General features: G+C 42.5%; 1 protein-coding gene across 1 annotated transcript in view; it reads right to left on the reverse strand.

Moving 5' to 3' along the window:
• Positions 1-230: 230 nt before the first annotated feature.
• Positions 231-25833, reverse strand: part of LOC308581583 (cadherin-related family member 3-like) — a 44721-nt gene continuing 19118 nt past the window's right edge. The window contains exons 7-17 of the mRNA XM_081184210.1: positions 24980-25142; positions 23351-23453; positions 22061-22159; positions 17194-17429; positions 10190-10361; positions 9123-9367; positions 5180-5379; positions 4761-4780; positions 4595-4626; positions 3373-3421; positions 231-2639 (exon numbers count right to left, since the gene is read on the reverse strand). Of these exons, the coding sequence (XP_081040336.1) occupies positions 2476-2639; positions 3373-3421; positions 4595-4626; positions 4761-4780; positions 5180-5379; positions 9123-9367; positions 10190-10361; positions 17194-17429; positions 22061-22159; positions 23351-23453; positions 24980-25142 (1483 nt within the window). The 3' untranslated portion in view covers positions 231-2475. The remainder of the gene's footprint in view (positions 2640-3372; positions 3422-4594; positions 4627-4760; positions 4781-5179; positions 5380-9122; positions 9368-10189; positions 10362-17193; positions 17430-22060; positions 22160-23350; positions 23454-24979; positions 25143-25833) is intronic.

Consider the following 25833-nt stretch of genomic DNA (forward strand, 5'->3'; position numbering starts at 1 on the left):
TTGCTGGCAATTCATCGTTTCATCTCTTGCAAACAAAGAAATGTGCCTAAGTTGAGGGCTGTGCAAATTATTTTCCTTTGTCAAATTAACCTCTAACAAGTCACCTGGCATAACCAATCAATAAGTGAAATTAGTCTCTTTCTGTAGCTGCATATAGATTTCCCCAGTGTGGCTGCCCATCGCTTCCCAGGCACGAGGATGACAATGATGAGTGCCTGTCACAAACTCCATGAATATTAAGGCCTCGTTTATTGGACAGCCTTAACTAATGAGATGCATTGAGAGTCACTCGTCCAAAAACAATTGCATTTCAAGGAAGCCCAGTACTGTAAATCAGAGGGTTGTATTGATGGGCTCCTGTGAATTTGCTGCAAATTTCCAAAAAAGTGCACATGCATTCTGCTTACTTGTTTCTCTACCTTCTTCACGTATTGACTTTTTCAGTGATGGGAAGAGACAGTAGGTGCAAATTTAATAATTCCAAACTTCCTAGATATGCATAGAAACCAGATTTTGAAGAGCCTTGGTATGTGATACCAATCAGGATTCCCCTGCTCGATCCAAACAGGTTTTAGTTTTCATTTAACCAGCACAATGTGATATAGATAAACAAATTAAATGGAGCCACCTAGAGAAATCATCAGCAATCTGTGCTGGAAAATAAAAAGAGAAATATACCCCCTTGCAATTTTTGGCATCCAATTTCTTCTTTTTAATTTCATTCCTTTTGTCAGGGATCCAAGTGTCATAATAAAAGCACATAATCAGAGGGGAAGGTGATGGACTAGGAATTGTAGCAACGTTAAGAAACGCATCAAAACTCTTTGTGTGGTTTCCAGCTAAGTTTTAAAAAATCTTCATTTCACCATGGTCCAAATAGGATTCAGGGCCATCTACTGCTATTAGTCATCTTTTTAAAAACAAAAAACAGCAGCAGCATGTCACCCCATTGAGTTCAATGACAGCTGCTCCCCATAAAATATACTGATGAATCAGTGGAATGAATTGGTGAAACAAAATGGTGGGGGTGGGTGATTCAATGAAACTATTCCTTCTGTAATGACTCAGTTCCATGATATATTTTTTTGGTTAAATCACTCTTTTCCACCAGCTCTAGTTTTGATCAGCATTGCTTCCTCAGTCAAATTCCAAGATGAATTTAGAGCCCATGAAAAAGGTTGAGCCAATGTGAAAAATTTATCTAGCTAAGGAAACATAGTTGATATTTCAGAGCAGCAACAAGCATCCTGATATTTCATCCTGACAATCTTTTCAGTGTGTCCAGATTTTAAACAAAAAAAATTGCAAAGTGTTAATGGTTTAAACCAACATTACTGATGATCCAAGATAGGGCCACCTAGAATTGATTGCTGTCACTGCTGTCACTATGGAGATGTAGTCAAAACATTTACTTACAGCTCCAATATCCAACCTATAGAGGCCTCCAGATCAATAGGTAATAAGTAAATTAAACTTCTAAGGGAATTGGTTTTCCCCATTCCTCTTTTTCCTCTTTTTAATAAACCTCAATACAAAGAAAGCAATTGATCAAATTTTCTTTTTTAAAAATTAAAAAATGATTAAATGCCATTTTCATATCAGAGTTATTGAATTAGACATTGTTGATTTATAAAGCACTCAGATGCTCAGGGAAATCATAGCAAAACGTAGGCCCTTTTCAAAGTTTCAAGGATCCTAATTAGATATACAAAAACCAGGAGTAGTAGTACAATCAAGAAATTGCCTTTCAGCTGGAAAATGGCTTTAGCTCAATGGGAGATCACAAGTTGGAGTTGCATAAACTTCTAACATCCCCAGAAAAAGGATATCAGGTAGCAGAGATATTGGAGAGCTATTGGACTATGTGCATCCTTAGTCAAATTCATGCCAGATTTAGATGTTAGCTATGAGCACATAATACTAAATCAGGGTTTAGCACTATATGAATGAGATAGAAATGGGGTGGTACCAGATCCCACATCCCCTACATCCTATTTGAGTGTTTTTTGCCTGCCCAGAATGAGTCCTTGCACTCTGATAATGCCTCTTGTTTGCCTAGGTAGAGGAGATAGATGCTCTGACCACTTTCGCCTCTGGATCTGCCCCCTGGAAAGTTGCCCTTGAGCGAATGTGGACCTCAGGCTTAATAACGTTCCCTACCATAATTTCATAATACAAAACTCATGACACGATGTCCTTGTATCGTGGGCTTCCCTGGCTTCACTCTACTTTCGGCAGTTGCTTAGAGATGCAGGGTGATACAACGATACTGTATGGTGTCTTTCCAAGGACAGAGCCCATGTCTCAACAGCCTTCAAAAACAAACATGGCTTCATTCTAAAAACGTTTCTTTTCATCCATATTCAAAAGTCCATCTGAACCCCACTCCTTGATACTAAATCCATCTTCCCGCTGAAGACTAGTAGAGAAATAGATCGGATGTGATTAAATGATTGGCTTTAAAGGCTGAAGACGTTATGGATCTTTAGGGAATTTCATTGGCATGTTCTTTTCAGGAGAGAGACTCTGAGACACCGAAGATATGCTTGTGAGATCCAGATTGTTTCTGATGGGTTCTTGAGGGACCTTCCACTTTCTTGCTCCTGACTTGCTGTTATACTGATAGAGATTTCCTGTGACTAAGGAAGAAAAGAAAAATGGTGCAACATTGCATTATTACCTGTGAGTAGAATGAATGCAAAGTTAGTTTCATTTCTGAAAATTTTGCTTCATATTGATGAAGAATATCAGAAGTGCCTTGCTTTATGAAACCTAAATCCCATGTAGTCCAGCATCCAGTTCTCACTTTGGCCAACCAAATCATAGAAACCTAGAGTTGGAAGGGACCATGAGGGTTATCCAGTCCGACCCCTTGCAATGTAGGAATCTTTTGAACATCGTGGGGCTTGAACTCATGGCCCTCAGATTAAGAGTCGCATGCTCTACTGTCTGAGCTATTTATGAGAAGCCCACAAGCAGGGTCCTTCCTTTGTAATTCCCAGTAACTGGTATTCAGAGTGGGAAAAGAACACAGTCATCATAGGTAGTAGCTGTTGAATACGAAGTACTGAAGGAAATGAATAAGTGAGGTCCAGGAGGCCTGGTGGCACCATCTACTGCCAAAGGATTTTCCATACAACCCATAGAAGGCATGTGTAAATGATTGCTGCAAATCATCTTACTCCTCAAATACTGACCAGATTGATACAGTTGAACTCTGGAAAAGGAAACAGATTTGCTATACAGGCTGGATCTCTCTGTGCTAGTGTGTTTCCTTATATCAGAGCTTTCCAAACTGTGTGCCGCGACACGCTAGTGTGTCAGTGTGTCGTGTGAATGCTCCCCACATTCCTCCTAGGGAGGATATATTACCTGGATCTTTGGCTTCTCCGTTGAACACAGTTTCAGAAGTGGAGGTTTCCTGAAGTGAAAACAATAGCAGTCAAGTTTCATAAACATCATAATTAAGAAATGACTTGGTTTCCATTAACATCAGTACCTCACCAGCAGCTGCAGCAGGAGAGAAGTAGCAGCCAGACCAACTGCAAAGCAGGTAAAAGTTTTGAACCAGCACCCTTCTTTGCCTTGATGCTGATTTCCACTGAAGGAAGAGGAGAGATGCTGGACCATCCCTGGAGGAAGATGCTGGACACACCCACCGCTGATTTGCAACAGCCTGATACCAGACTTTTGGGTGGGGAAGTCAAAGGGAGGGGGAATATTTGCTTATTTAGCTCCTCAGATGTTGTTTTGCTACTACTCTCATAATAGTCAACCATTGGCCATGCTGCCTGGGGCTGATGCAGACTTCCCACGTTTGCTTTAATGGAAGTGATGGCTCTCTCGGTACCTCGGGTTAAGTACTTAATTCGTTCCAGAGGTCCGTTCTTAACCTGAAACTGAAGCACCATTTCGTTCCAGAGGTCCGTTCTTAACCTGAAACTGAAGCACCATTTTAGCTAATGGGGCCTCCCCCCACCGCCACGCCACCGGAGCACAATTTCTGTTCTCATCCTGAAGCAAATTTCTTAACCCGAGGTAATATTTCTGGGTTAGCGGAATCTGTAACCTGAAGCATATGTAACCTGAAGCGTATGTAACCCAAGGTACCACTGTATATATATTTTCTTTACTGGGACACGGGTGGCGATGTGATCTAAACCATTGAGCCTCTTGGGCTTGCTGATCTTAAGGTCAGCAGTGCAAATCCATGCAATGGGGTGAGCTTGTGTTGCTCTGTCCCAGATCCTGCCAACCTAGCAGTTCGAAAGCACACCAGTGCAGGTAGATAAATAGGTAGCACTGCGGTGGAAATGTAAATGGCATTTCTGTATGCTCCGGCACTCATCATGGTGTCTCTTACACCAGAAGTGGCTTAGTCGTGCTGGCCACATGACCCAGAAAAGCTGTCTACAGACAAACGCCGGCACACTCAGCCTGAAAGCTGAGATGAGTGTTGCACCCCATAGTCAAATTCGACTGGACTTTGACCTCATAGCAAAAATGGGTATACTTATTTAATTATTGTGAACTTTCATAATAAAATTCTTTACTGGTTGTGTCATTTTTCAACCAGTGTCACAATACTACTTACTGTTATCACTTCCATGTTTTCTTTCTGGGTTCCTGTATCAACAATAAAAGTCATTTTACTTATGGGAATAAAATCAGTGAACACAGACACACATATTATCCATTATATGGATATAACAAAAAAAACATTATAGCAACAGTATTTATAGTTCCACAGAAGGACTTACCTAAACTATATTTCTTTATTCTGTAACAGAAAGACATTTAATGGGAGTAAGGCATATTGCAAATACTTTTACTTCCATGTATATAGAACATAAGGCATCAATTCTCGCAGATGCTTGCAGCAGGTGGATCAAAATGTGACCCAGCATTTATTTTCACTGGCAACTGAAAGTTCAGGTCCTTGAATCAACTTACCAGATTGGCTTATGGAAGTCTGTCTGAGGTGGGAAATGGTAGCACAACAAGGGAGGCTACAAGACTGGTATTAAAGACCTCCCCCCCCCCGCCCCCCGTTTTTCCATAGAAAACAGAACTGCCACAAAGGATCCCAACTCTAATTGTATGCACAATCTTCCTGTCCTTCACAGGTTTCCACAGAATTTCATTCTTTGGATTCTGGCCATTATGTCAAAAGACATACCTTTTTATTTCCCTGGGAGTTTTGGTCCGCTGTTTCAGACATGCTTCCTTACACCCGCCATATCTCCATATCAGAAAAAACCACCAAGCAAGCAATCCAACAGCCATAATTGCCGCCAGTGTGAAGATGAATGGAACATACCAATTATCAGAACGGAATGTGTTGACTGATGTGTATACAATGGTCAGACCTTTCTTTGGCTGTATGGGGAGGGAGGGAGGGAGGGAGGGAGGGAGGGAGGGAGGGAGGGAGGGAGAGAGAGAGAGAGAGAGAGAGAGAGAGAGAGAGAGAGAGAGAGAGAGAGGAATCTCTGAAACCATTTTAGTTTTGATGCAGTGCATGGGAAATCCAAGCTAAATCTCAACAACAACACAAGACACTGTAGGATGGCTCTGGGTGAAGTGTGATTAAGACTAACTAAAAGAATGTGCCTGGGGGTGGGAAACTATTTAGAACACAAAAATGACATGTCAGGAGTGTTTAAATAGGATAATCTACCCCAAGAATGGGATTTCGTGTCATGAGGAACATGCAATAAAATGTGTATATAAAGACACTGCAGAAATGAAGGCATTGTTGTTGATGCACAATTCAAAGTGTTGGTGCTGACTTTTAAAGCCCTAAACGGCCTTGGTCCTGTATACCTGAAGGAGCATCTCCACCACCATCATTCAGCCTGCGAGAAGTGAGGTTACAGGGAACCAGACTGAGGGCCTTCACGGTACTGGTGCCTACCCTGTGGAATGCCCTCCCATCAGATGCCAAGGAAATAAACAACTATCTTACTTTTAAAAGACATCTGAAGGCAGCCCTGTCTAGGGAAGTTTTTAATGTTTAATGCTGTATTGTGTTTTTAATATTTGGTTGGTAGCCACCCAGAGTGGCTGGGGAAACCCAGCCAGATGGGCAGGGTCTAAATTATTATTATTATTATTATTATTATTATTATTATTATTATTATGCTGTACAGATTTATTTTTTTCTGCCTCACTCCCCCAGCTCACATCCCAAACCTACAGATAAGGTATACAGAATTAAGAGCACTTACTGATTGCATGAGCAAACTCCCCCAGTCCACTGGCCTAGTGCAGCCTTCACTAGGGATGGATGGATATGTCATTTTTGGCTTCTTCGAATATCTCATTCCTCCCCCCCCCCAAATCTTAAATTGAGTTTGCCCCCATCCCTTCATCACTTCGAAATTATTATTTTTAAGTTCACAGGAAAACACATTTTTGTGCCTGATTTCCCCTAGTACAATGATATTTTTGTGTTATTTTGACTTATATATACATTTTTTTTGTCTGCGCTTTTCAAAATGTAAGCATTTATCTTTGCATTTTCTGCGCTACACTATTTGGAGAAGCACAAATTCTGAAGGATAGCTGCCTTTTGGTTCATGTATCGGTTCAGGAAATGTGAATTAGCCAGATTTGCATAGAAACTGGATGAGATTTCTCCTCCACCCCTAGCCTTTATAGATAGGCGGAGGGGTGTACCTAACATGTGCAGCAATGAGAGTTGTGCCTTTCTATTGTGGCATAGCCATCAAGGCCACAAAAAGGAATATTGGGGAAAAGGTAGACTCAGAGACCAGACTGAAAGTCTGGGCAGCTGCTAAATGATTTCAGGTGGGCGGGTGGGTTGGGGGAGTCCTCTTGGAATTCAAGCATAGTACCAACATCACTAGTCCTGAATGTTGTTTGATAAAGAACTTTAACAAAGTTTGTTCAAAGCCATTATGCCAAACATTGCTAAAATTGACAACTCCCAAAGGGCTGAAAACTCAAGGAGGTTACATCCAATTTGGCCATTCTGCAGCTAATCCCCCTCTGGGATTTCTACATTTTGCTTTTAACCAATTAAGGAATACATTCCTTTTTAATTTTATGCTCAAGTTAGCAACCAAATAAACAGAAGTATTCAAGGCTTTCCTTTCATGAGATTTGGCAGCCTGTCTGAAGCTGTGGCAAAAGTGTCCCCCTCCATCTCCGCTATAGTCATCTTGCTGTGGGCTCTCTGTTGCATTCGCTGAACAAAGCCACAAGTGTGGCTGACAGCCAGGATATTGAGTGGCTCTGAACAGCCTCCTGACTTTTAATAAGAGGGAAGAGTCAATTTGAGTTGTTCTCCACACCTGCACTTGCCAGGCAGGGATTGCTTTAACAGGCAAAAGCAGAAAGAGTTTGACTTGTTATCTTTAAAACAAACATATCCTTCACTTCCCCCATGTAGCGCCCCACCCCAGGGAAAGAAAGTTTGTTAATAGCATCTTCTGTAACTAATTCAGTCTTCTGAACAATAAGACCCAGGCCTTTTCTTTTTTGGATTTCTAATATCAGTAATTCAAAGAAAAGTACTACGGGAAGGCAGGGGGTTGGATTTGAGTAGTTTTTACTCAGAGTAGATCCATTGAAATTAATGGACCTAAGTTAGTCATGGCCATTCATTTTAATAAACGGACTTTGGGGCTGGATCTACACACGGGGGTGGAAATGCTATAATTAAGTCATAAATTAGATCGTTATAACAAAAGAAAAAACCCTATGTAGAATCACATAGATAAATTTTGTGCTCTACAGTGCCATCTGGTGCCACATCTTTACAATGGAGTTACAACAATATAACTGACTGAAAGTAGCTGAGTCCTGGGTAAGTTAGTTGAGTTGCAATGTTCAGGGGCCACTTGCAATTCACCCTTACTCAAAAATAAGGATGAGGAACCTATGACTCCATAGATGTTCTTGAACTACAGCTCCTATAAGCCCCAGCCAGCAGGGCCAGTGGTCAGGAATGATGGGATTTTGTAGTCTAACAGTATTTGTACAGTCACAGGCTGGTAGTGCAATAGCTTTGTAAGCAAGCATTTTGGTTTCCTTGCAAATGTCCCAGTCCTCAAACACTCTGCACTTCAATCGGGAGAAAGCTGCACTCACAGGCGATGCTGGATTTTGGCATCAATATTGGCCCTTGGGAAAGATAACTGCCCAGGTATAAGTGATTGACACTTTCCAACGTTACACCATTGAGTTGGGTGATACTGTATGTTTATGAAACATGGACCACTTATAAACACCATCTCCAACTACTCAAAAGATTCCATCAAAGGTGTCTCCGAAAAAAAAAATACATATCACTCGGGAAGATAGGCGAACTAATGCCAGTGTGCTGGAAGAAGCAAAGATCACCAGTGTCAAAGCAACAATTCTTCAACAGCAACTCTGTTTGACTCATCATGTTGTTCAGATGCCTGATTATCATCTTCCAAAGCAAACTACTCTATTCTGAACTTAGAAATGAAGAAGAAGAAGAAGAAGAAGAAGAAGAAGAAGAAGAAGAAGAGAAGAGTTTGGATTTGATATCCCGCCTTTCACTCCCTTTAAGGAGTCTCAAAGCGGCTAACATTCTCCTTTCCCTTCCTCCCCCACAACAAACACTCTGTGAGGTGAGTGGGGCTGAGAGACTTCAAAGAAGCATTAAAATGAAAAGCATAATGCTGGTGGTCAACAAAAGAGGTCTAAAAACTGTCTCAAGGGAATTTATTTTTTTAAAAAAAATGTAGTAAAAACACTGGCCTGCAAGTGCTCCAGTTGGAGAACAGCCTTTGCCAAAGGTGTCATGAACTTTGAAGACACTCGAACTCAGGACGCAAGGGAAAACGTGCTAAGAGGAAGGCACATTTGGCAAACCCTCACCGTGATCAACATCCCACCCGGAAACCTATCTCCCCACTGTGGAAGGACATGTGGATCCAGAACTGGCCTCCACAGTCACTTATGGACTCACTGTTAAAACTGTGTTTATGGAAGACAATCTTTCTCGGCTAGAAGTGATTGCCAAAGAGGACGAGACAGCCATAGGTTTCTCACCAATGGGTAGCATTTTTCCCACTGGACACCAGTTTGTTTCACTTGGTCTTTGCTAAACACAAAGTACTACTTACATCAAAATATGGCGTTGTTGGAGGAGGAGTCCTGGTTCTAACCACAGAAACATCTATCAGGACTGTTCCTGTCATAGCTTTGGAAACAGAGTTATTGTACAAGTTGTCATCTATAATGTGAACCACAAGATGATACTGGGTCTGCATGTCCATTCTATCTTCAAAGTCGAAAGGGCTTTTCACAATCAGTCGCGGTGAACTGGACCCTCGAATTGGGTCAAAACCAAAATGGTTACCACCATTTCCTTTGCGTGAAGAACAGAAAGAGAGATTAGAATGCCTCTAAATGCCTCTAAATTTTATCTTATCTCGGGTGTATTTTTATACAAAAAGGCTTACAATGAATGCACTTTTAGTGGTATCACCAATGGCAATAATAATACCTTTTAATTATTTTCTTTTGTCTGTATATATATATGCTTTCTCTTTTGAAATATGCAAAATTCAGTAAAGCATTGATTTTAAGAATGATGATAATAATGGTTCCTTTTAAAATGAATATTCATAAAAGATGCACATTTGAAAAGCAGATGTCAAACAAAGGTACAAACTAGGCTTGCAGGGGCAGGGAATTGTTCTTCCCTCTTGAGAGTGTCAGTGGTTATGATGGCCTGAGAGGCATTACAGTGTACGACAATTTCATGGAACTAATCCTGTGTACACACCAAACATTTAAAGCACGACTCCCCCACCCAGCAAGAATCCTGGGAACTGTAGTTTCTTAAATGGTGCTGGGAGCTGTAGCTCTGTGAAGGGTGAACTACAGTTTCCAGGATTCTTTGAGGAAAGCCATGAGTTTATGAGGCCCGAGAACCTATGCCCTTAACCATCCATAACCCAGAAATCAACAAATGATGTTTCTTCTCCCACCAGCACATATCCATGCCAGAAAAGGTTTCACTTATTGCATTCCTGCATGACTCACGCACAGCTCTTCAAAGCACAGAGCCTCTCCGTTTGGTGGTTAGGGTGGAGACTGCAACCCTAGCTAAGCCCAACGAGGTTTGGAAAGTGTTGTTCCACATCAAAAACCGTAAGGAGACATTTCGTGATGCCAGAACTTTTACCGGAAACAATCTCAAACCGCATTGAAGTATCAGCAGAGTCTCTATCGTGGCAGGTAAGCCGAAAGCTGTTTATATTTGTTCCTGGGGAGGTACTGTCAAGCACTGTTGCTCTATAGGTAAGGGGTGTGCATAGGGGGGCTTCATCATTCTCTTCTCTGATATCTATTGTCACCTATTAAAAGAAACAACAGCAAATCAAGAGAATCATAAACAAAAGGGGCCTGCAGAAGAGTGCTGAAGGGGCATGGCTCATCTACTGTTGCTAACAGGATCTAACGCCCTGGAAGAAAGACTGTCACAAGACATAGCGGTGTCTACTTGCTCAGAGGAGATAAAAAGGAATGAGATGATTCAGGGAGGATGAGTCTGTCAAGGCAGTAGCAGGAGTGGGGCTCACTGTAATGCCTCTCCCCATATGAACCAACCCAGACCCTGCAATCAATGCCTGAGGCCCTCCACGAGAGGTCCAGAGGGTGGCAACATGAGGACGGGGCCTTTTCTGTGGTGGCTCCCCACTTGTGGAATGCTCTCCCCAAGGAGGCTCGCCTGGTGCCTTCATTACATATCTCTTGGCACCAGGCAAAAACATTCCTCTTCTCCCAGGTCTGTGGCTAATTAAACAATCTATGGCCTTTTAAACTGGGGGGGTGGTGGTGGTGGTATTGCTTTTGTTTGTTAGTATGGTTTGTGTTTTTGTGTTTTTTATATTGAAACTACACTGTGATCCTTGGATGAATGACAGTATAGATATTTAAAAAGGTAAAGGTGCCTCCTGACTGTTAGCTCCAGTCACGGATGACTCTGGGGTTGCGGTGCTCATCTCGCTTTATTGGCCAAGGGAGCCGGCGTACAGCTTCCGGGTCATGTGGCCAGCATGACTTAGCTGCTTCTGGAGAACCAGAGCAGCGCACGGAAACGCCGTTTACCTTCCCACCGGAGTGGTACCTATTTATCTACTTGCACTTTGACATGCTTTCAAACTGCTAGGTTGGCAGGAGCAGGGACCGAGCAATGGGAGCTCACCCCGTCGTGGGGATTTGAACCGCCGAACTTCTGATCAGCAAGTCCTAGGCTCTGTGGTTTAACCCACAGCGCCACCCATATCCCTATAGATTATTATTATTAATTAAATATATAGAAATAAATAATAATAATAATACCTCCCATCCCCCATGCTGCTGCTGTTTACTGGGGATGGGGAGAGGGAGGCAGTGGTGAGGTTTGGTGTTCTGCACCTCCATTCTGTTGCAGGTTCTACTCAAATATTAGAAACCAAAGGGTGGGAGGCAGGGGAATCGGCCATGTTCATTTACACAGAAAAGATCAAAACACCAAGCAAGCTGGAAATGCCAGACTCAGCCTAAGGGTTACTTGCCTCGGAGATGATGAATGGTTTCTCACCTGAAACATTCATGAGTAATCTCAGTAAGCTCATGTCTCAGAACAGCACTTGGATGAGAAACACTGTAACAATGCCCCTCCCCCCGGCCACACACAGAAGCACACTAGAAAATTAAGATGCACAAGAAGAGTCGTCTGGACCAATCTAGTCCAGCATCCTGTTCTCCCAGTGGCCACCAGGAAGCCTGAAAGCTGGACATGAGCTCAGCTGCATTTTTGCCCCCATCAACTGGGGTTCAGAGGCATAATGCCTTTGTGAAGCAGCCAGGTGAAATATAGTCACTGGCTTGCCTCCACCTCGGGAAAACTGCTTTAATAATTCTCAAAGAGAATTGCTTCAGGAAGCTTTCCCCCTGCAGGTGTGGGGACTGAACAGCAGTAATGGCATTTTCCAGTTGTTTGCAAGCAAAGGAAAACCGAAAGTACCAGCACTCCTCCTTGATCTACTTGTGCAAGAAGGAGACAGTAGCATTTGAAATAGTAAGGCATGGTTCTCAGCAGTTTTTACGATTATCTTTTTTTTTTTAAGTAATTATATTTATTCCAGGCTTAAAATGAAAGATGCTGGAGCTCAAGCCAGTCTGAAACAGAATCTTCTGACTTGGAAACTCTGAGGAACTGAGATCTGGTTGCATAATGAGCCCCTGTGGGCTAAAGGATGAGGAAAGCTCTCTGTACAACCTAATAGGCACTCACTAGCAAGTCTACAGGTGCAGAAAAGAGCAGTCCTTATCAATGCATAATATGGGAGATTCAGGGGACAGGAGCATGCTGCTTCTCTCACAGATTGGATGCATTCATCCAACACCTTTAATATTCCACAGCTACTGTGGACAAGGAGACACAGCCAAAGAGGTATTTCAGGGACCCTCCCCACATGTTAATGTGGGGCAGCTGCTCTTCCAAGTGGGTTGGCCAGGTGTCCTGTTTTACAAAGAACAGTCCTCCTGAAGGTGTCCTGTATCTGAAGTCCTGCCCACTCCAAGTGATGGAAAAGAGTTTCTCCCTGAGTTTCCAGAGAGCTGCTGCCAGCCTGAGTAGACAGTACAGGGATCCATATCAGACCCTCCAAGTGTCCCTTTTTCCCAATGGACAGAAGCCATCCCAGTTTCTGATTTGACCTCAGAATGTCCTGCTTCTCCTTAGGACATCCCTATTTTAATCGGAGAAATGTTGGAGGGTATGGCGTTATCCAAGCCCCCAAGCCATCTGAAGGCAGCCCAGTATAGAGAAGTTTTAAAATGTTTAATGTTTTATTATGTTTTTATATATGTTGGAAGCCGCCCAGAGTGGCTGGGGCAACCCAGCCAGATGGGCCGGTATAAAAGTTGTTGTTATATAAGACATTCCTATTTTCATCCTATTTTCATCAGAGAACTGTTGGAAGGTGTGCCATATGGATGAAAGGTCCAAGCTGGTATATATCAGCTTCTTGCATTCCTCAGATACATTACACTTGGGGAGGGGATGTTAATTTTAAAAAATGCAGCATAGATGTATACATTTGTCCCAAGGTGAAGTTTTGGTGTTAACTGAGCACCTGTATTTGACACCTATTCTGGTGGCTTCGCCTCTGCACTTCTAGATCACCCTAGGGCCAGGTCTCTGCTTGGCTGACTGAACTCCATCTGCCCTCAGGGCCCATGACACCTGTAATTAGCTTATCTGCTTTGTAGCAGCATGTAGGAGACAGAAAGTGTTAGCAAAGTGCTACTGCTGCTGAGAAAATCAGTGCAGCTGAATTTTTCAAATCGTTTTTTAAATCACTGCAACAAAAGTCCACAAGCAACAGGGCATTGCTTAAGCAGAAACCTGCTCTCCAGAAGTCAGAGAAGAAGCTGCTCTGATCAAAGAAGGACAGAGAAACAGCAAGAGGCATTTTACACGACAGGTTACGCTTCATCTCCTGTTGGAGCAGACTAATTGCAGCCTAAGTCCGTGTACTTTAATCAATGTTGCCTCTCCACCAGAAAAAAAAGATACATTTATGTAGATAAGGAGAGTATAGTGGTACCTCTGGTTATGTACTTAATTCGTTCTGGAGGTCCGTTCTTAACCTGGAACTGTTCTTAACCTGAAGCACCACTTTAGCTAATGGGGCCTCCTGCTGCCGCCGCGCCGCTGGAGCACGATTTCTGTTCTCATCCTGAAGCAAAGTTCTTAACCCGAGGTACTATTTCTGGGCTAGTGGAATCTGTAACCTGAAGCGTATGTAACCTGAAGCGTATGTAACCCGAGGTACCACTGTTAAAGCTTCTAAGACACTTTCTTTCCCCACCCAGTAAAATACTTCTTTAGTTTTTGTACCCTGCCAAGCCAAAAGAGGCCCAGCAAGCCATGTATTCTGGCTTGCCAGGTACTTGACACACCTCTTTTGGGCAGTCTGCGACATCATTCATTTGAGCTTTGTTGGGCCACTGTACTAGTAGCTGGCTTAATGTGTCCCACTGCAAGCAACTGTTTTCTTGGATTTATGCAACCTGTTCTGCTCTTTCGCTATGCTGATTTTAGCCTCCTTGATTTCTGTGGGATTAATCCAAATCACCAAAATCAGGTCATTAAATTTAAGTAACAAATCTAACTACTTTGTGATGTTCGCAGGAGCAGTGCATCTGGATGATGATGATGATTGTTGTTGTTGTTGTTGTTATTATTATTATTATTATTATTATTATTATTATTATTATTATTATTACAGGGAGAAATGGAAAACCAACCAGAACAGTCTCTTTGGCTTAGGCACGATCTGCTGTTATGTGTTCCGCATGCCCCCCCAAATATATATATTCTGTTGTACCTATCATTATTACACCCTAGTGTTACAGAAGAAAGTGCTGCAAGCTTGTAATTTATTATCAATGAATGAGCTTTCTGTGTTACAGTAATCCTATGCTTGTAGGTGTTAATTAAAATGTTCCCAGCAGCTAGGGACAGAACAGCAGTACAGAGACATGCTCAACAGATGAACTGCTTGCTTGCGGTGCATCCGTTGCAACAGCCAGCAGCTCCAGCTGACCCCAGCTGTGACCAGGACATCCAATGCTAACTGTCATGACTTTGCATGACAAAAAGGCAGGCTGGCATATAGAGCCACACCTTCCTCTCTAGATGAGGAAGGGGAGGTCTTTGCTCATTTCTGATATACAGTGGTACCTTGGGTTAAGTACTTAATTTGTTCTGGAGGTCCGTACTTAACCTGAAACTGTTCTTAACCTGAAGCACCACTTTAGCTAATGGGGCCTCCTGCTGCTGCCGCTGCACCACCGGAGCACGATTTCTGTTCTCATCCTGAAGCAAACCCGAGGTACTATTTCTGGGTTAGCGGAGTCTGTAACTTGAAGCGTATGTAACCTGAAGCGTATGTAACCCGAGGTACAACTGTACTCGTGTTTTTATACTGAAGCCCCTCATGGCCCAGTATATAAAGTATGCTGTAATTTGGGGTGTCGATTCCAATATGTCTCTTTCCTCAAGACCCACTGAGAACCCTAGCCCAAAATGGAGCTTTTCGTATTTCCAGAGTTCAGAGCTTTCCTGGTCTGACTTGATGCTTGGCATACCGCCACAGGGTGCTTTTGAAAGGTGGCCCTTCTCGGCTAAGTGGTGTCTAGCAGCCCCCCCCCCCTTAGGGCCTGGAGGGGGGAGAGTGTGGTCTCCAAAGGCTGATCGATCGCCAAATGACTGATATTTGTGGAATACAGTTTATCTACATTGTAATATTGCAAACAGTTTTGCCTAACAATTTAATTTGGAAGGTACTGATTCAATAAAGCTCGAAAGGAAGGTTTGGACAATTAATGATTGGGAGTTCCTGTGCCATTAAACTTCAGATAACAGACTTGGACAACATCCCGGATTGGAATGGAGTCAGAGGAAACTACACTGATAAAAAGACAGTTGGAAAAATATATACTAATAAAGCTGTACTCGACGGATGTTTGACATGATTGAGAATCGTAGACCCAGGGACGGAGAATTATAAAGCGTCAAAATCGAGATGTGGAAAATATGGACACAACAAGGAGAGGCAGAACTGAGATGTGGAGATATGCTTCAGAGATCCAGACCGTGGGGAGCTCCGAAAAATTAATAATTATAATTTGGACTATAATTTGGTCTTTTTAATTTTAGTTTTTTATTTTAATTAGAGTATTATGATTGGATAGATTAATTGGATGTTTTTTATTGGAAAAGCAATAAAAATGATTTTTTAAAAAAAAAAAAAAAAGAAAGGTGGCACCTTCTCGTCCTCCACTAATCCACATGGGACAGACACCTTTACCGACAAGATGGGGCTAGAGCTCTTCTGAAAGTTGTTTTCTGGTTACTTCTGCTTCGCAGGATGCCAGACCAGATTACTGCAAAGAGCTTTTTGGTGGTAAGATTTAATGATCTTTGTGTTATTGTCTCCATATCACTCACCAGGTAATCCTTCCTTCCTTCCCTACTCTTAGTTGTTTCATCTGTTCCCTTGCCCCCCCATCTGCCTCTACCCTCTGCAACCCTATAGTAGTAGTAGTAATAAAATAATAATAATAATAATAATAATAATAATAATAATAATAATAAATGTTATTTATACCCCGCCCTCCCCAGCCAAGATCGGGCTCAGCGCAGCTAACACCAGGTATAAAAACAATTGATTAAAATACAACTTAAAAACAAGATTAAAATACAACATTAAAATGCAGCCTCATTTCAGTAGAAACTCAAATCAAAAACTTTTTGGGGATGAAAATGTCAAATCTTCACCAAGGCCAACTATCCAGACTGGTCCTATGTGGGCCAGAAAAAAGCCAGGGAAGTCCCCACATAGGAGTTCCATCACAAAAGAAGAAAGGAAAAAGGAAAGAAGGGGAGGGGATCAAGTTGATTCCAAGCCAAAGGCCAGGCGGAACAACTCTGTCTTACAGGCCCTGTGGAAAGAAATCAGATGGCCTTCCATTTTTTGACATTATTATTCTTCATCCATGACTTCCTTGACTCCTTTTCAAGACAGAGCTTCATATGATGCATGGAGCTACCACGTAAAAAAACACCCCTTGTGTTGAATTCTTTCCAACAGCCCATAATTTGTGATAAGAACATAAGTCCAGCATCCTTTTCTCACAGTGGCCTACCAGATGCCCGTCGGAGCCCTGAAACTGTTGTCTCAATCCAATCCACCTTGAAAAGATATCTAAATTGGTGGCCATTACCATATTTTGTGGCAGAGAATTCCAGAGTTTAATTTACCTTTCCTTCTTTTCTAAAAGAAATGCTACTTTTACTGCTCAGCACTACATGTCTAGCCATTAAATAAGTTCCTTTGGGGTATGTGATATGAGAGTTTTGCTCTTCGGTCATGTTGATGGTTTGACTTGGAAGAAGCAGTGAAAACAAAGGCGAGGCCTACCTTTGGAGTTCTTAAAATGGTGTGGCAAAGGCACAAGAGTTTCTTTACAATGGTACCCTATGAAATAAAACGGTTTGCATGACACCCGCCTGCCTTTGATTTTCCCATTCTAGTGGACCGATTGCCAATAATTCAGCTACTATAGAAAGGAAAGTTAAAAGAACTGGCTGGATAATGTTCATAAGAAAAATTGTTAACTCAGACTTACTACAGTACTAGCAGTTCTGGGATGAAACAAATCACAGTCAACAGCTTCAATGATCAGTTTGTACTGCTGGACAGATTCGTAGTCTGGTTCTGTTATCAGTCCTATCACTCCAGACACTGGATCCAACCAGAATATCTCAACGGGGTAAAAAATGCCTCCATGGCCTATTCTATAGGTCACACAGTCTGATGGGTAGTCTTCATCTGTGGCGGTTACTTGTCCAACTTTATGGTGAGCTGTAAGAAGACAGTGGTGTTTTACAAGTGCTAATTTTCAGACTCGATTTCATTTACCTGGAATTAATGTAGTAGTGACTAAGTGGAGCCCTCTCCTTTTTCAACAGTGAAAGCCGAGCGCTCAGAAAATGAGCCTATTACTGTGCTGCCTTTGTAAGGCTTATTAGCAATCCCTTCTTATTTAGCCATATAACAGGGCAAAAATGACACAAACAGGAGCTCCTTAATTACCTCACAATGAGTACAAGGCATAAGCTGCATTTATCGCTGTTGGGATGAGACTGCGGCGTAATTGACCATTAAATTCTTCTCCAATTGGATTTCTTTTCTCTACAAAAGACTCTAGGGGTGCATCTTCCCCCGAACTAGTTGCGTGGCATTTTGTTTACAGGCAAAGGAGAGAACTCAAAGGTGAGTGGTGGGCGAAGAGGAAGGATCCACGTGTCGCTAAATATGGAGATCAGTGCTGTTAATTTATATTATTATTATTTTTAGTATTATTATTATTTATACCCCGCCCTCCACGGCCAGAGCCGGGCTCAGGACAGCAAACACCAATAAAATCACAGTAAAAACATAATAATGGAAAGAGAGAGGGGGGAACAATTTAAAATACAGGTTAAAATGGAATTTAGAATGCAGCATTTTAAAGTAGCCGATAAGTCAAGACCGTAAGGGGAGGGAAACATAAAGGTCAGACTGAGTCCAAACCAAAGGCCAGGCAGAAAGATGTCAAGGCCCTGCGGAAAGATGTCAAGTCCCACAGGGCCCTAGTCTCTTGTGACAGAGGGTTCAACCAAGTCGGGGCCAGTACTGAAAAGGCCCTGGCCCTAGTTGAGACCAATCTAATGACCTTGTGACCTGGGACCTCCAAAATGTTGTCATTTGTGGACCTTAAGGTCCTCCGCGGGGCATACCAGGGGAGGCGGTCCTGTAGGTACGTGGGTCCTAGGCCGCATATAGTGTACTGCTTAATAAATAGCCCTAAAATGTCACAAAACAAGAACTTCCAGGATAATATTTGTATTCCCTAACAGGAATTGAGGTCGGATTAAGCAACTGTGGGTTCAAATTCAATGGCTTGGGTAAAAGATGGACTTAAGTTGTCCCCCCACCCTTGGCTGTTGCATTTGGCTCTGGCCATACCATCAGACCAGCAGCTGCCTGGCTCTTCCTCCTAAACCCTCTGTTGGAGGACACATTTGCGTATGCTTTGTCGCCTGTCCTGGCCTCCCTAAACTGCTCTGCTTCCTCAGGTGCCATGGAGGATGCTATCCCATCTGCAGTGCTGAAGTACGATTCAGTTGTCAGCCGAAACAGCTTTCATACATGGAATGAGGAGGAATTCCAGCTTGTCTTTCAAGCTGCAAAATGTTTTGTATCAGCTCCGCTCTGGCCCCTGGCTTCTATCCTACCTCCCATACATAGGTCTCCACCTCTTTGCAGCATCTGCATCAGATCTCAGTAAGTTGCTGCCACCGTTGTCCTTTTCCCGCAGTGTCCTCTTAAATGTTCAGAGCAATGGAACATAATAAGACTGAAAGGAGCCCAGACCAACGGCAGGAGGAGATGCTGACCGATTAAAATCTGAGGTCCATAGGCGAGACCCACATGAGTCCAGCCTGAAACTGTTTGGGATTTCTGAAATAGCGTGCCTAGTGTTCATGTAAATGCAGCAAGCAGACGCCAAGTAGTGACTAGCTAACGTGGTTCTGTTTATTAGTGAACTGTTTTAAAACAGCTACCCCAGTTGCCAGTTCATTTCCAGCCCCAATTCAAGGTGTTCACATTAGTGCTCCAACCTCTAAAGGTTTTAGGCCCCCAAAACCTAAAAAATCACCTCCTTCACTCTAAGGTGTTAAGATCAGCAGAGGGGGCCATTTTGGTTGTTCCACCAGCCTCAGAAGCTCAGGGAGAGGGTATTCTCTGTGGTAATCCCCAAATTGTGGAACTCATTCCCCACAGAGATGCATCTGGTACCTTCATTACATACGTTTGAAGGGCACAATTCCCAGTATGTTTCCGGGCACAATTCAAAGTGTTGGTGCTGACCTTTAAAGCCCTAAACAGCCTCGGCCCAGTATACCATCGCTCAGACCGGCCACTGCCGAGGGCCTTCTGGCAGTTCCCTCATTGCGAGAAGCGAAGTTACAGGGAATCAGGAAGTGGTGAATTATTGTATTTTAATATTTTACTGGAAGCCACCCAAAGTGGCTGGGGAAGCCCAGTCAGATGGGTGGGGTATAAATATATTATTATTATTATTATTATTATTAATTATATAGCTTTCGGCAAATGCTGAATACACACCTCAAGCGTCAAAAGCCAGGTCAAAGAGATGCACCTCAGCACCCACCTAATTTCTAGAATAGTAAGTTGTTTGAAGCTGCCTATAATGTTGTGTTTTAATTGTAAAATGACCCAGGACTTAAGGGTGACGGGTGGGCAAAGGAGAAGAGGAGGAAAAAAGAAATGTTTCCACTACCTTTTATGTCTACGAAGCCTGAGCTGAAACCTTTGCAGTCAGACAAAAGGTGTCCACTACTGGGCCTTGGTTTTGCTAACAAAGCGTGTAGCATAGGAATATGCCTTACAGTTGTATCTCGGGTTAAGTACTTAATTCGTTCTGGAGGTCCGTTCTTAACCTGAAACTGCTCTTAACCTGAGGTACCACTTTAGCTAATGGGGCCTCCTACTGCTGCCGCGCAGCCAGAGCACAATTTCTGTTCTCATCCTGAAGCAAAGTTCTTAACCCGAGATACTATTTCTGGGTTAGCGGAGTCTGTAACCTGAAGAGTATGTAACCTGAAGTGTATGTAACCCGAGGTACCACTGTATACTGGATCAGGCCACTGGGTCCACCTAATTGAGTACGGTATACACACTGACTGTCAGCAGCTGTCCATGGCTTCAGTCAGAGGCCTCTTCCCATTCTACCTGGAGATGATGGTGAATTACTCTTCCACATGCCAAGCAGGTGCTCTCCCACTGAGCCCTTCCCCTCAAAAAAACACAACAGCGGGTTTAAAATGCAGCTCATATTGCACAAGTACATACAGTGGTACCTCGGGTTACAGATGCTTCAGGTTACAGACTCTGCTAACCCAGAAATAGTACCTCGGGTTAAGAACTTTGCTTCAGGATGAGAACAGAAATTGTGCTCCGGCGGCACGGCAGCAGCAGGAGGCCCCATTAGCTAAAGTGGTACCTCAGGTTAAGAATAGTTTCAGGTTAAGAATGGACCTCCAGAACAAATTAAGTTCTTAACCCGAGGTACCACTGTACTAAGAGTTTCTCTCATTTCCACATTGTAACTCTGTTAAACATAATAGAAAGCCAATACTTTTACGTGGGTATGAAATTAACCTTTCAATAAAGCATAAAAAGCTAACCTGAGCACTTCTCAAGCTCGAGTTTAAAATAGAGCCATTATGAGGGCTCCTGAAAGGCTGCCAACTTTTCTCCTTGAAAAACTACTGTAAGCGAATTGCATTTCCCTCGTGGCTTCCGGCACAATGTGATTGAGCTTTTCCGTTTATCATGAAGCTGTTTCGGATCTTTTTAAACAAGATGGGGAGGTGGTGGTTAAAAGGAAACTAATTTCGTGTGTGTGTGTGTGTGTGTGTGTGTGTGTGTGTGTGTGTGTGTGCCTTTTTCTTTTGCTGTCAGCAGCGGATCCGTGTATGTGTCAAACTTCAACAGAGAAAATTACTTTAAATATTTCAGATTGCTGTATTGTGTTCAAATTATATAGTTACCAAGACCCCATACAAGGCAATTTTGTACTAATGCAAAAAAATAAATAAATGCAGCTCATTCTTTTGGCCTTTTTATGGGCACTGCTATAAAGGAAGTTATAGCATCGTGATGTTCCTGTATTTTTTTTTATTTTCACCTACCTGATTTCCACCCTCCCTCAACTGATTCAAGTCAATGCCCATTGCTATAGCTCAGTGGTACACAGGTCACAAACTCTGCAAACAGAAGGCTCTAAGTTTGATCCCCCACATCTCCCGCTAGCAACAATTTAGTAGCTGGTGAAAGAAAAGACCTTTGCCTGAGACCTTGGAGAGCTACTTCCAGTCAAAGATGACAATATTGGTGGCCTAGGTGGAGAAATATGACTAATGGCAACGGTATCCAGTTCAAATTTCAAGTCAAGGCCAGTAAAAGTGTGAATAATTATGGATACTTATGAGCAGGTGACAACCTTCCTTCCTTCTTTCTTTCCTTCCTTCCTTCCCATAATTTCTATTCCATGCCTTCAATGTAATTTTAAGTTCCAAAGGCGACTAATAATAAGCAAGAAACAATAAGAGTATACTTTTTAAGAAATAGAAAATAATAAAATAAACCATACACACTAACACAGAGAACGGCAATTTTTATAATTTTATAATTACAGTGTTACAATTATCACAGTATAATGATCATTGCCATGTTATGACTTAATTTATCTTTATTTTGAGCTTCTGGTTCAAGTTTAGTACAGCAGCTCTCGTGCTATGCTCAAGTTTTGCTTTATTTGTTGTGTCTTTATTCGTATGCTTCTCTGAGCTTTTTTTATAAGGCAAAGCAGTTAATATATTTTACTTAATTTTAAAAAGGAACAATCAAATATTGTAACGTACCTCCAGCTGTTTCAGGAACAACAAACGCATAATCTGCTTTACTAAATGCCGGCCCAAATTCATTGACAGGTAAGACTTCCACAATTATCGTAGCAGTTACTAATAAAAGAACAAGCAGATCAGCATTTTCCAAGTATTAACCTGAGAATTCACCCAGCTGACAGCAAATAGGAAAACAACCAACAGGAGAGTAAATTGAAACAAGAGGCCCAGGTCTTCATTGTGTCAGAGGGAGCCAGTGTGTTGGTTAGAGTGCTGGACTAGGACTTGGGATGCCATAATTCAATCCAAACTGGAGCACGAAACTGTCTGGGAGACCATGAACCAATCATTGTGCTGCAAAGGGTTGTTGCAAGAATAACATGGAGAAGGGAGAACCATATATACCACTTTGAGCTCCTTGGACAATATATGGGATCCAGGTGTCATGATAAATAAATACTAAGCTATGGCCAGTATTTCATTCCCAGAATCAAGGCAGAGTGGGCCTCAAAAGTGCCACTTACTATTTCATGGTCCTAGTGAGAGATTTTACTTTCTTGGGCTCCATGATCACTGCAGATGGTGACAGCAGTCACGAAATTAATAGATGCCTGCTCCTTGTGAGAAAAGTGATGACAAACCTAGACAGCATCTTAAAAAGCAGGGACATCACCTTGCTGGCAAAGGTCTGTACAGTTAAAGCTATGGTTTTCCCAGTAGTGATGTATGGAAGTGAGAGCTGGACCATAAAGAAGGCTGATCGCTGAAGAATTGATGCTTTTGAATTATGGTGCTGGAGGAGACTCTTGAGAGTCCCATGGACTGCAAGAAGATCAAACCTCTCCATTCTGAAGGAAATCAGCCCTGAGTGCTCACTGGAAGGACAGATCGTGAAGCTGAGACTCCAATACTTTGGCCACCTCATGAGAAGAGAAGACTCCCTGGAAAAGACCCTGATGTTGGAAAAGATGGAGGGCACAAGGAGAAGGGGACGACAGAGGACAAGATGGTTGGACAGTGTTCTCAAAGCTACTAACATGAGTTTGACCAAACTGGGGGAGGCAGTGGAAGACAGGAGTGCCTGGCGTGCTCTGATCCATGGGGTCACAAAGAGTCAGACATGACTAAACAACTAAACAACAACAACAAAGGTTCCAAACCTAAAGTTGGGGCAAGTTGGGGGGGGACCCTAAGAAGACATAGAGAAAAGATGGATTCCCCACACAAGAATCTCAAAGGAGGACATGGTCAGAAGAGCAAAAGGCATGGCATGCCAAGAAACACTTGGGTTCTTATTAAAATTCTCACCTGTGTGTGATGGAATTGCATCATCAAAAACAGAGAGAGTCATTTCATGAGTGCTGCCAACTGCAAGATTCCGTGGGTCTTCATAGTCCAAATATTGTGTTACCTTCCAACATAGCAAGAGTGAACAATTAAACCAAGCAGCATAATATCAAAGGCAGATTGAAGCTCATGCATATTTCAAATTAACAGTTAAAAGTATCTCAATTTTCCTGTTAGAAATGCAGATGCAACTATGGATAAGACTCAACCAGGGGCAATTTCACACTTGGAGGACTGCTAGAAAGAACACTTGGCTCCAGTTTCCATAGGAATGCAGAACTGAAAGGAAGTATGTGCTGGTCCTACCCATCACCTGGAGGATGAAACACTGCTGGGTTGTCTGTGTGTGTGCGCGTGTATGAATCTTGGGAGCTTGAATGCGGAACGGAGTTTGTGTTATTATCACAAGCTGTTACTTGTAAACTGCCTTGAGAATCATTTGATTGGAATGCAGGGTATAAACCACCAGGTCCAGATGGCCTGATGGCATCCACCTGAGAGTTCCCAGAGAACTCATGTGAAATTGCTGATCCAGTAACAAAAGTATGTATTTGTCCCTAAGATCAGCTTCCATACCTGACAACTAGAAAATGGCAATGAAATGCTATTTAAAAAGCGTGGTGGTGGTGGTGGTGGTGGTGGGGAACGTGGGGGATCTTGGTAATTACAGGCCAGTTTGCTAAAAAATAAAAGGGTGAATGCAAATATCATCATCTTCATCATCACCTTATTCTTACACAACACCCTTTCTCCAAAAGAAGGCTAGAGTGGCTCAAACTATGCATATTATCGGACAGTGATGGACAGCCAGGAATGGCGTTAGCTCCCACTTGCCACTCAGTGGCAAACCCAGGCTTGTTGCTGCATAACAAATAATAATAATTTTATTATTTATACCCTGCCCACTTGGCTGGGTTTCCCCAGCCACTCTGGGTGGCTTCCAGCAGAATATAAAAACATCATAAAACATTAAATGTTTAAAACTTTCCAATACTGGTCTGCCTTCAGATGTCTTCTTAAAAAAAATGCTTATATAATATACTTACATTATATTATATTTCTATAATATACTTATATTATATTATTATAATATATTAGATTATTATAATATTACATTTATATAATGCTTAATTGTAATAAAACCTCAAACTGGTTTACAAAAAGAATAAGATTATCAATAAAAACTGTTAAAAACAAAATATTCAAAAATAGTAAGCTAAGACCAGAAATTGGCTTGATTCTGCTGCAAAAGGGGGGTGGGAAGAACCCCACCATTGCCAGACTAAAGTTTGTGCATTTTACTAAAGGAATCTTTTCCCCAGCTATCCTGGGAGGTCCAGTAGCATCCATGAGCTCCCTTAGATCAGATCAATCTAATTGTCCCTCTAGCCCAATATGGTTTATTCTGTTCTGACTGGCTGACTAGAGTTTCAGACCTGCCATGGGCTTCTTTCACCTGGACATGCCAGGGATCTAACCTGGGATGTTCTGCATGCGAAGCAGGCAATCTGCCACTGAGCTATGATGGATCCTCCCTTGTTCAGCTCCTGTGTCCTTGACTTATCTTCTCCCACATCTTCATTTACTCACCCGAATGGCATTTTTAGCACCTGGAACTTGTTCAAACAGCTTTCCAGCACCAACCGGGCCACTGTTGGGTTCATAATGGAGTTCATCGGGGGGACTGTCCGTATCGTGACATCTGACATTAGCAACCACTGTATTAATTGCAATAACTTCTCTGCTGGTATATCTGATTAAAAGGAAGTCATCAAAATGTGACATGCTTGTTCCAGCAACCTCAGTTTTCTTTAATAATAATAATAATAATAATAATAATAATAATAATAATAATAATAATAATTTATTATTTATACCCCGCCCATCTGGCTGAGTTTCCCCAGCCACTCTGGGCGGCTCCCAATCAGTGCTAAAAACAGTACAGCGTTACATATTAAAAACTTCCCTGAACAGGGCTGCCTTAAGATGTCTTCTGAATGTCAGGTAATTATTTATCTCTTTGACATCTGATGGGAGGGCGTTCCACAGGGCGGGCGCCACTACCGAGAAGGCCCTCTGTCTGGTTCCCTGTAGCCTCACTTCTCGCAATGAGGGAACCGCCAGAAGGCCCTCGGCGCTGGATCTCAGTGTCCATCAAATCAGAAGCCGTTAATGATAGTGCCTATCATTTTAAGATAACGTTCCACAAGGTGCTCAGACTGGGAGAATCTGGATCTGTAACTTCGCAAGGCACACTGCGATTTATACTGATTATAAGAAGAAGAAGAAGAAGAGTTTGGATTTGATATCCCGCCTTTCACTCCCTTTAAGGAGTCTCAAAGCGGCTAACATTCTCCTTTCCCTTCCTCCCCCACAACAAACACTCTGTGAGGTGAGTGGGGCTGAGAGACTTCAGAGAAGTGTGACTGGCCCAAGGTCACCCA

This window comes from Podarcis bocagei (genome assembly GCF_964188305.1).
Source record: "Podarcis bocagei genome assembly, chromosome: 2".
Taxonomy (NCBI): Eukaryota; Metazoa; Chordata; class Lepidosauria; order Squamata; family Lacertidae; genus Podarcis; species Podarcis bocagei.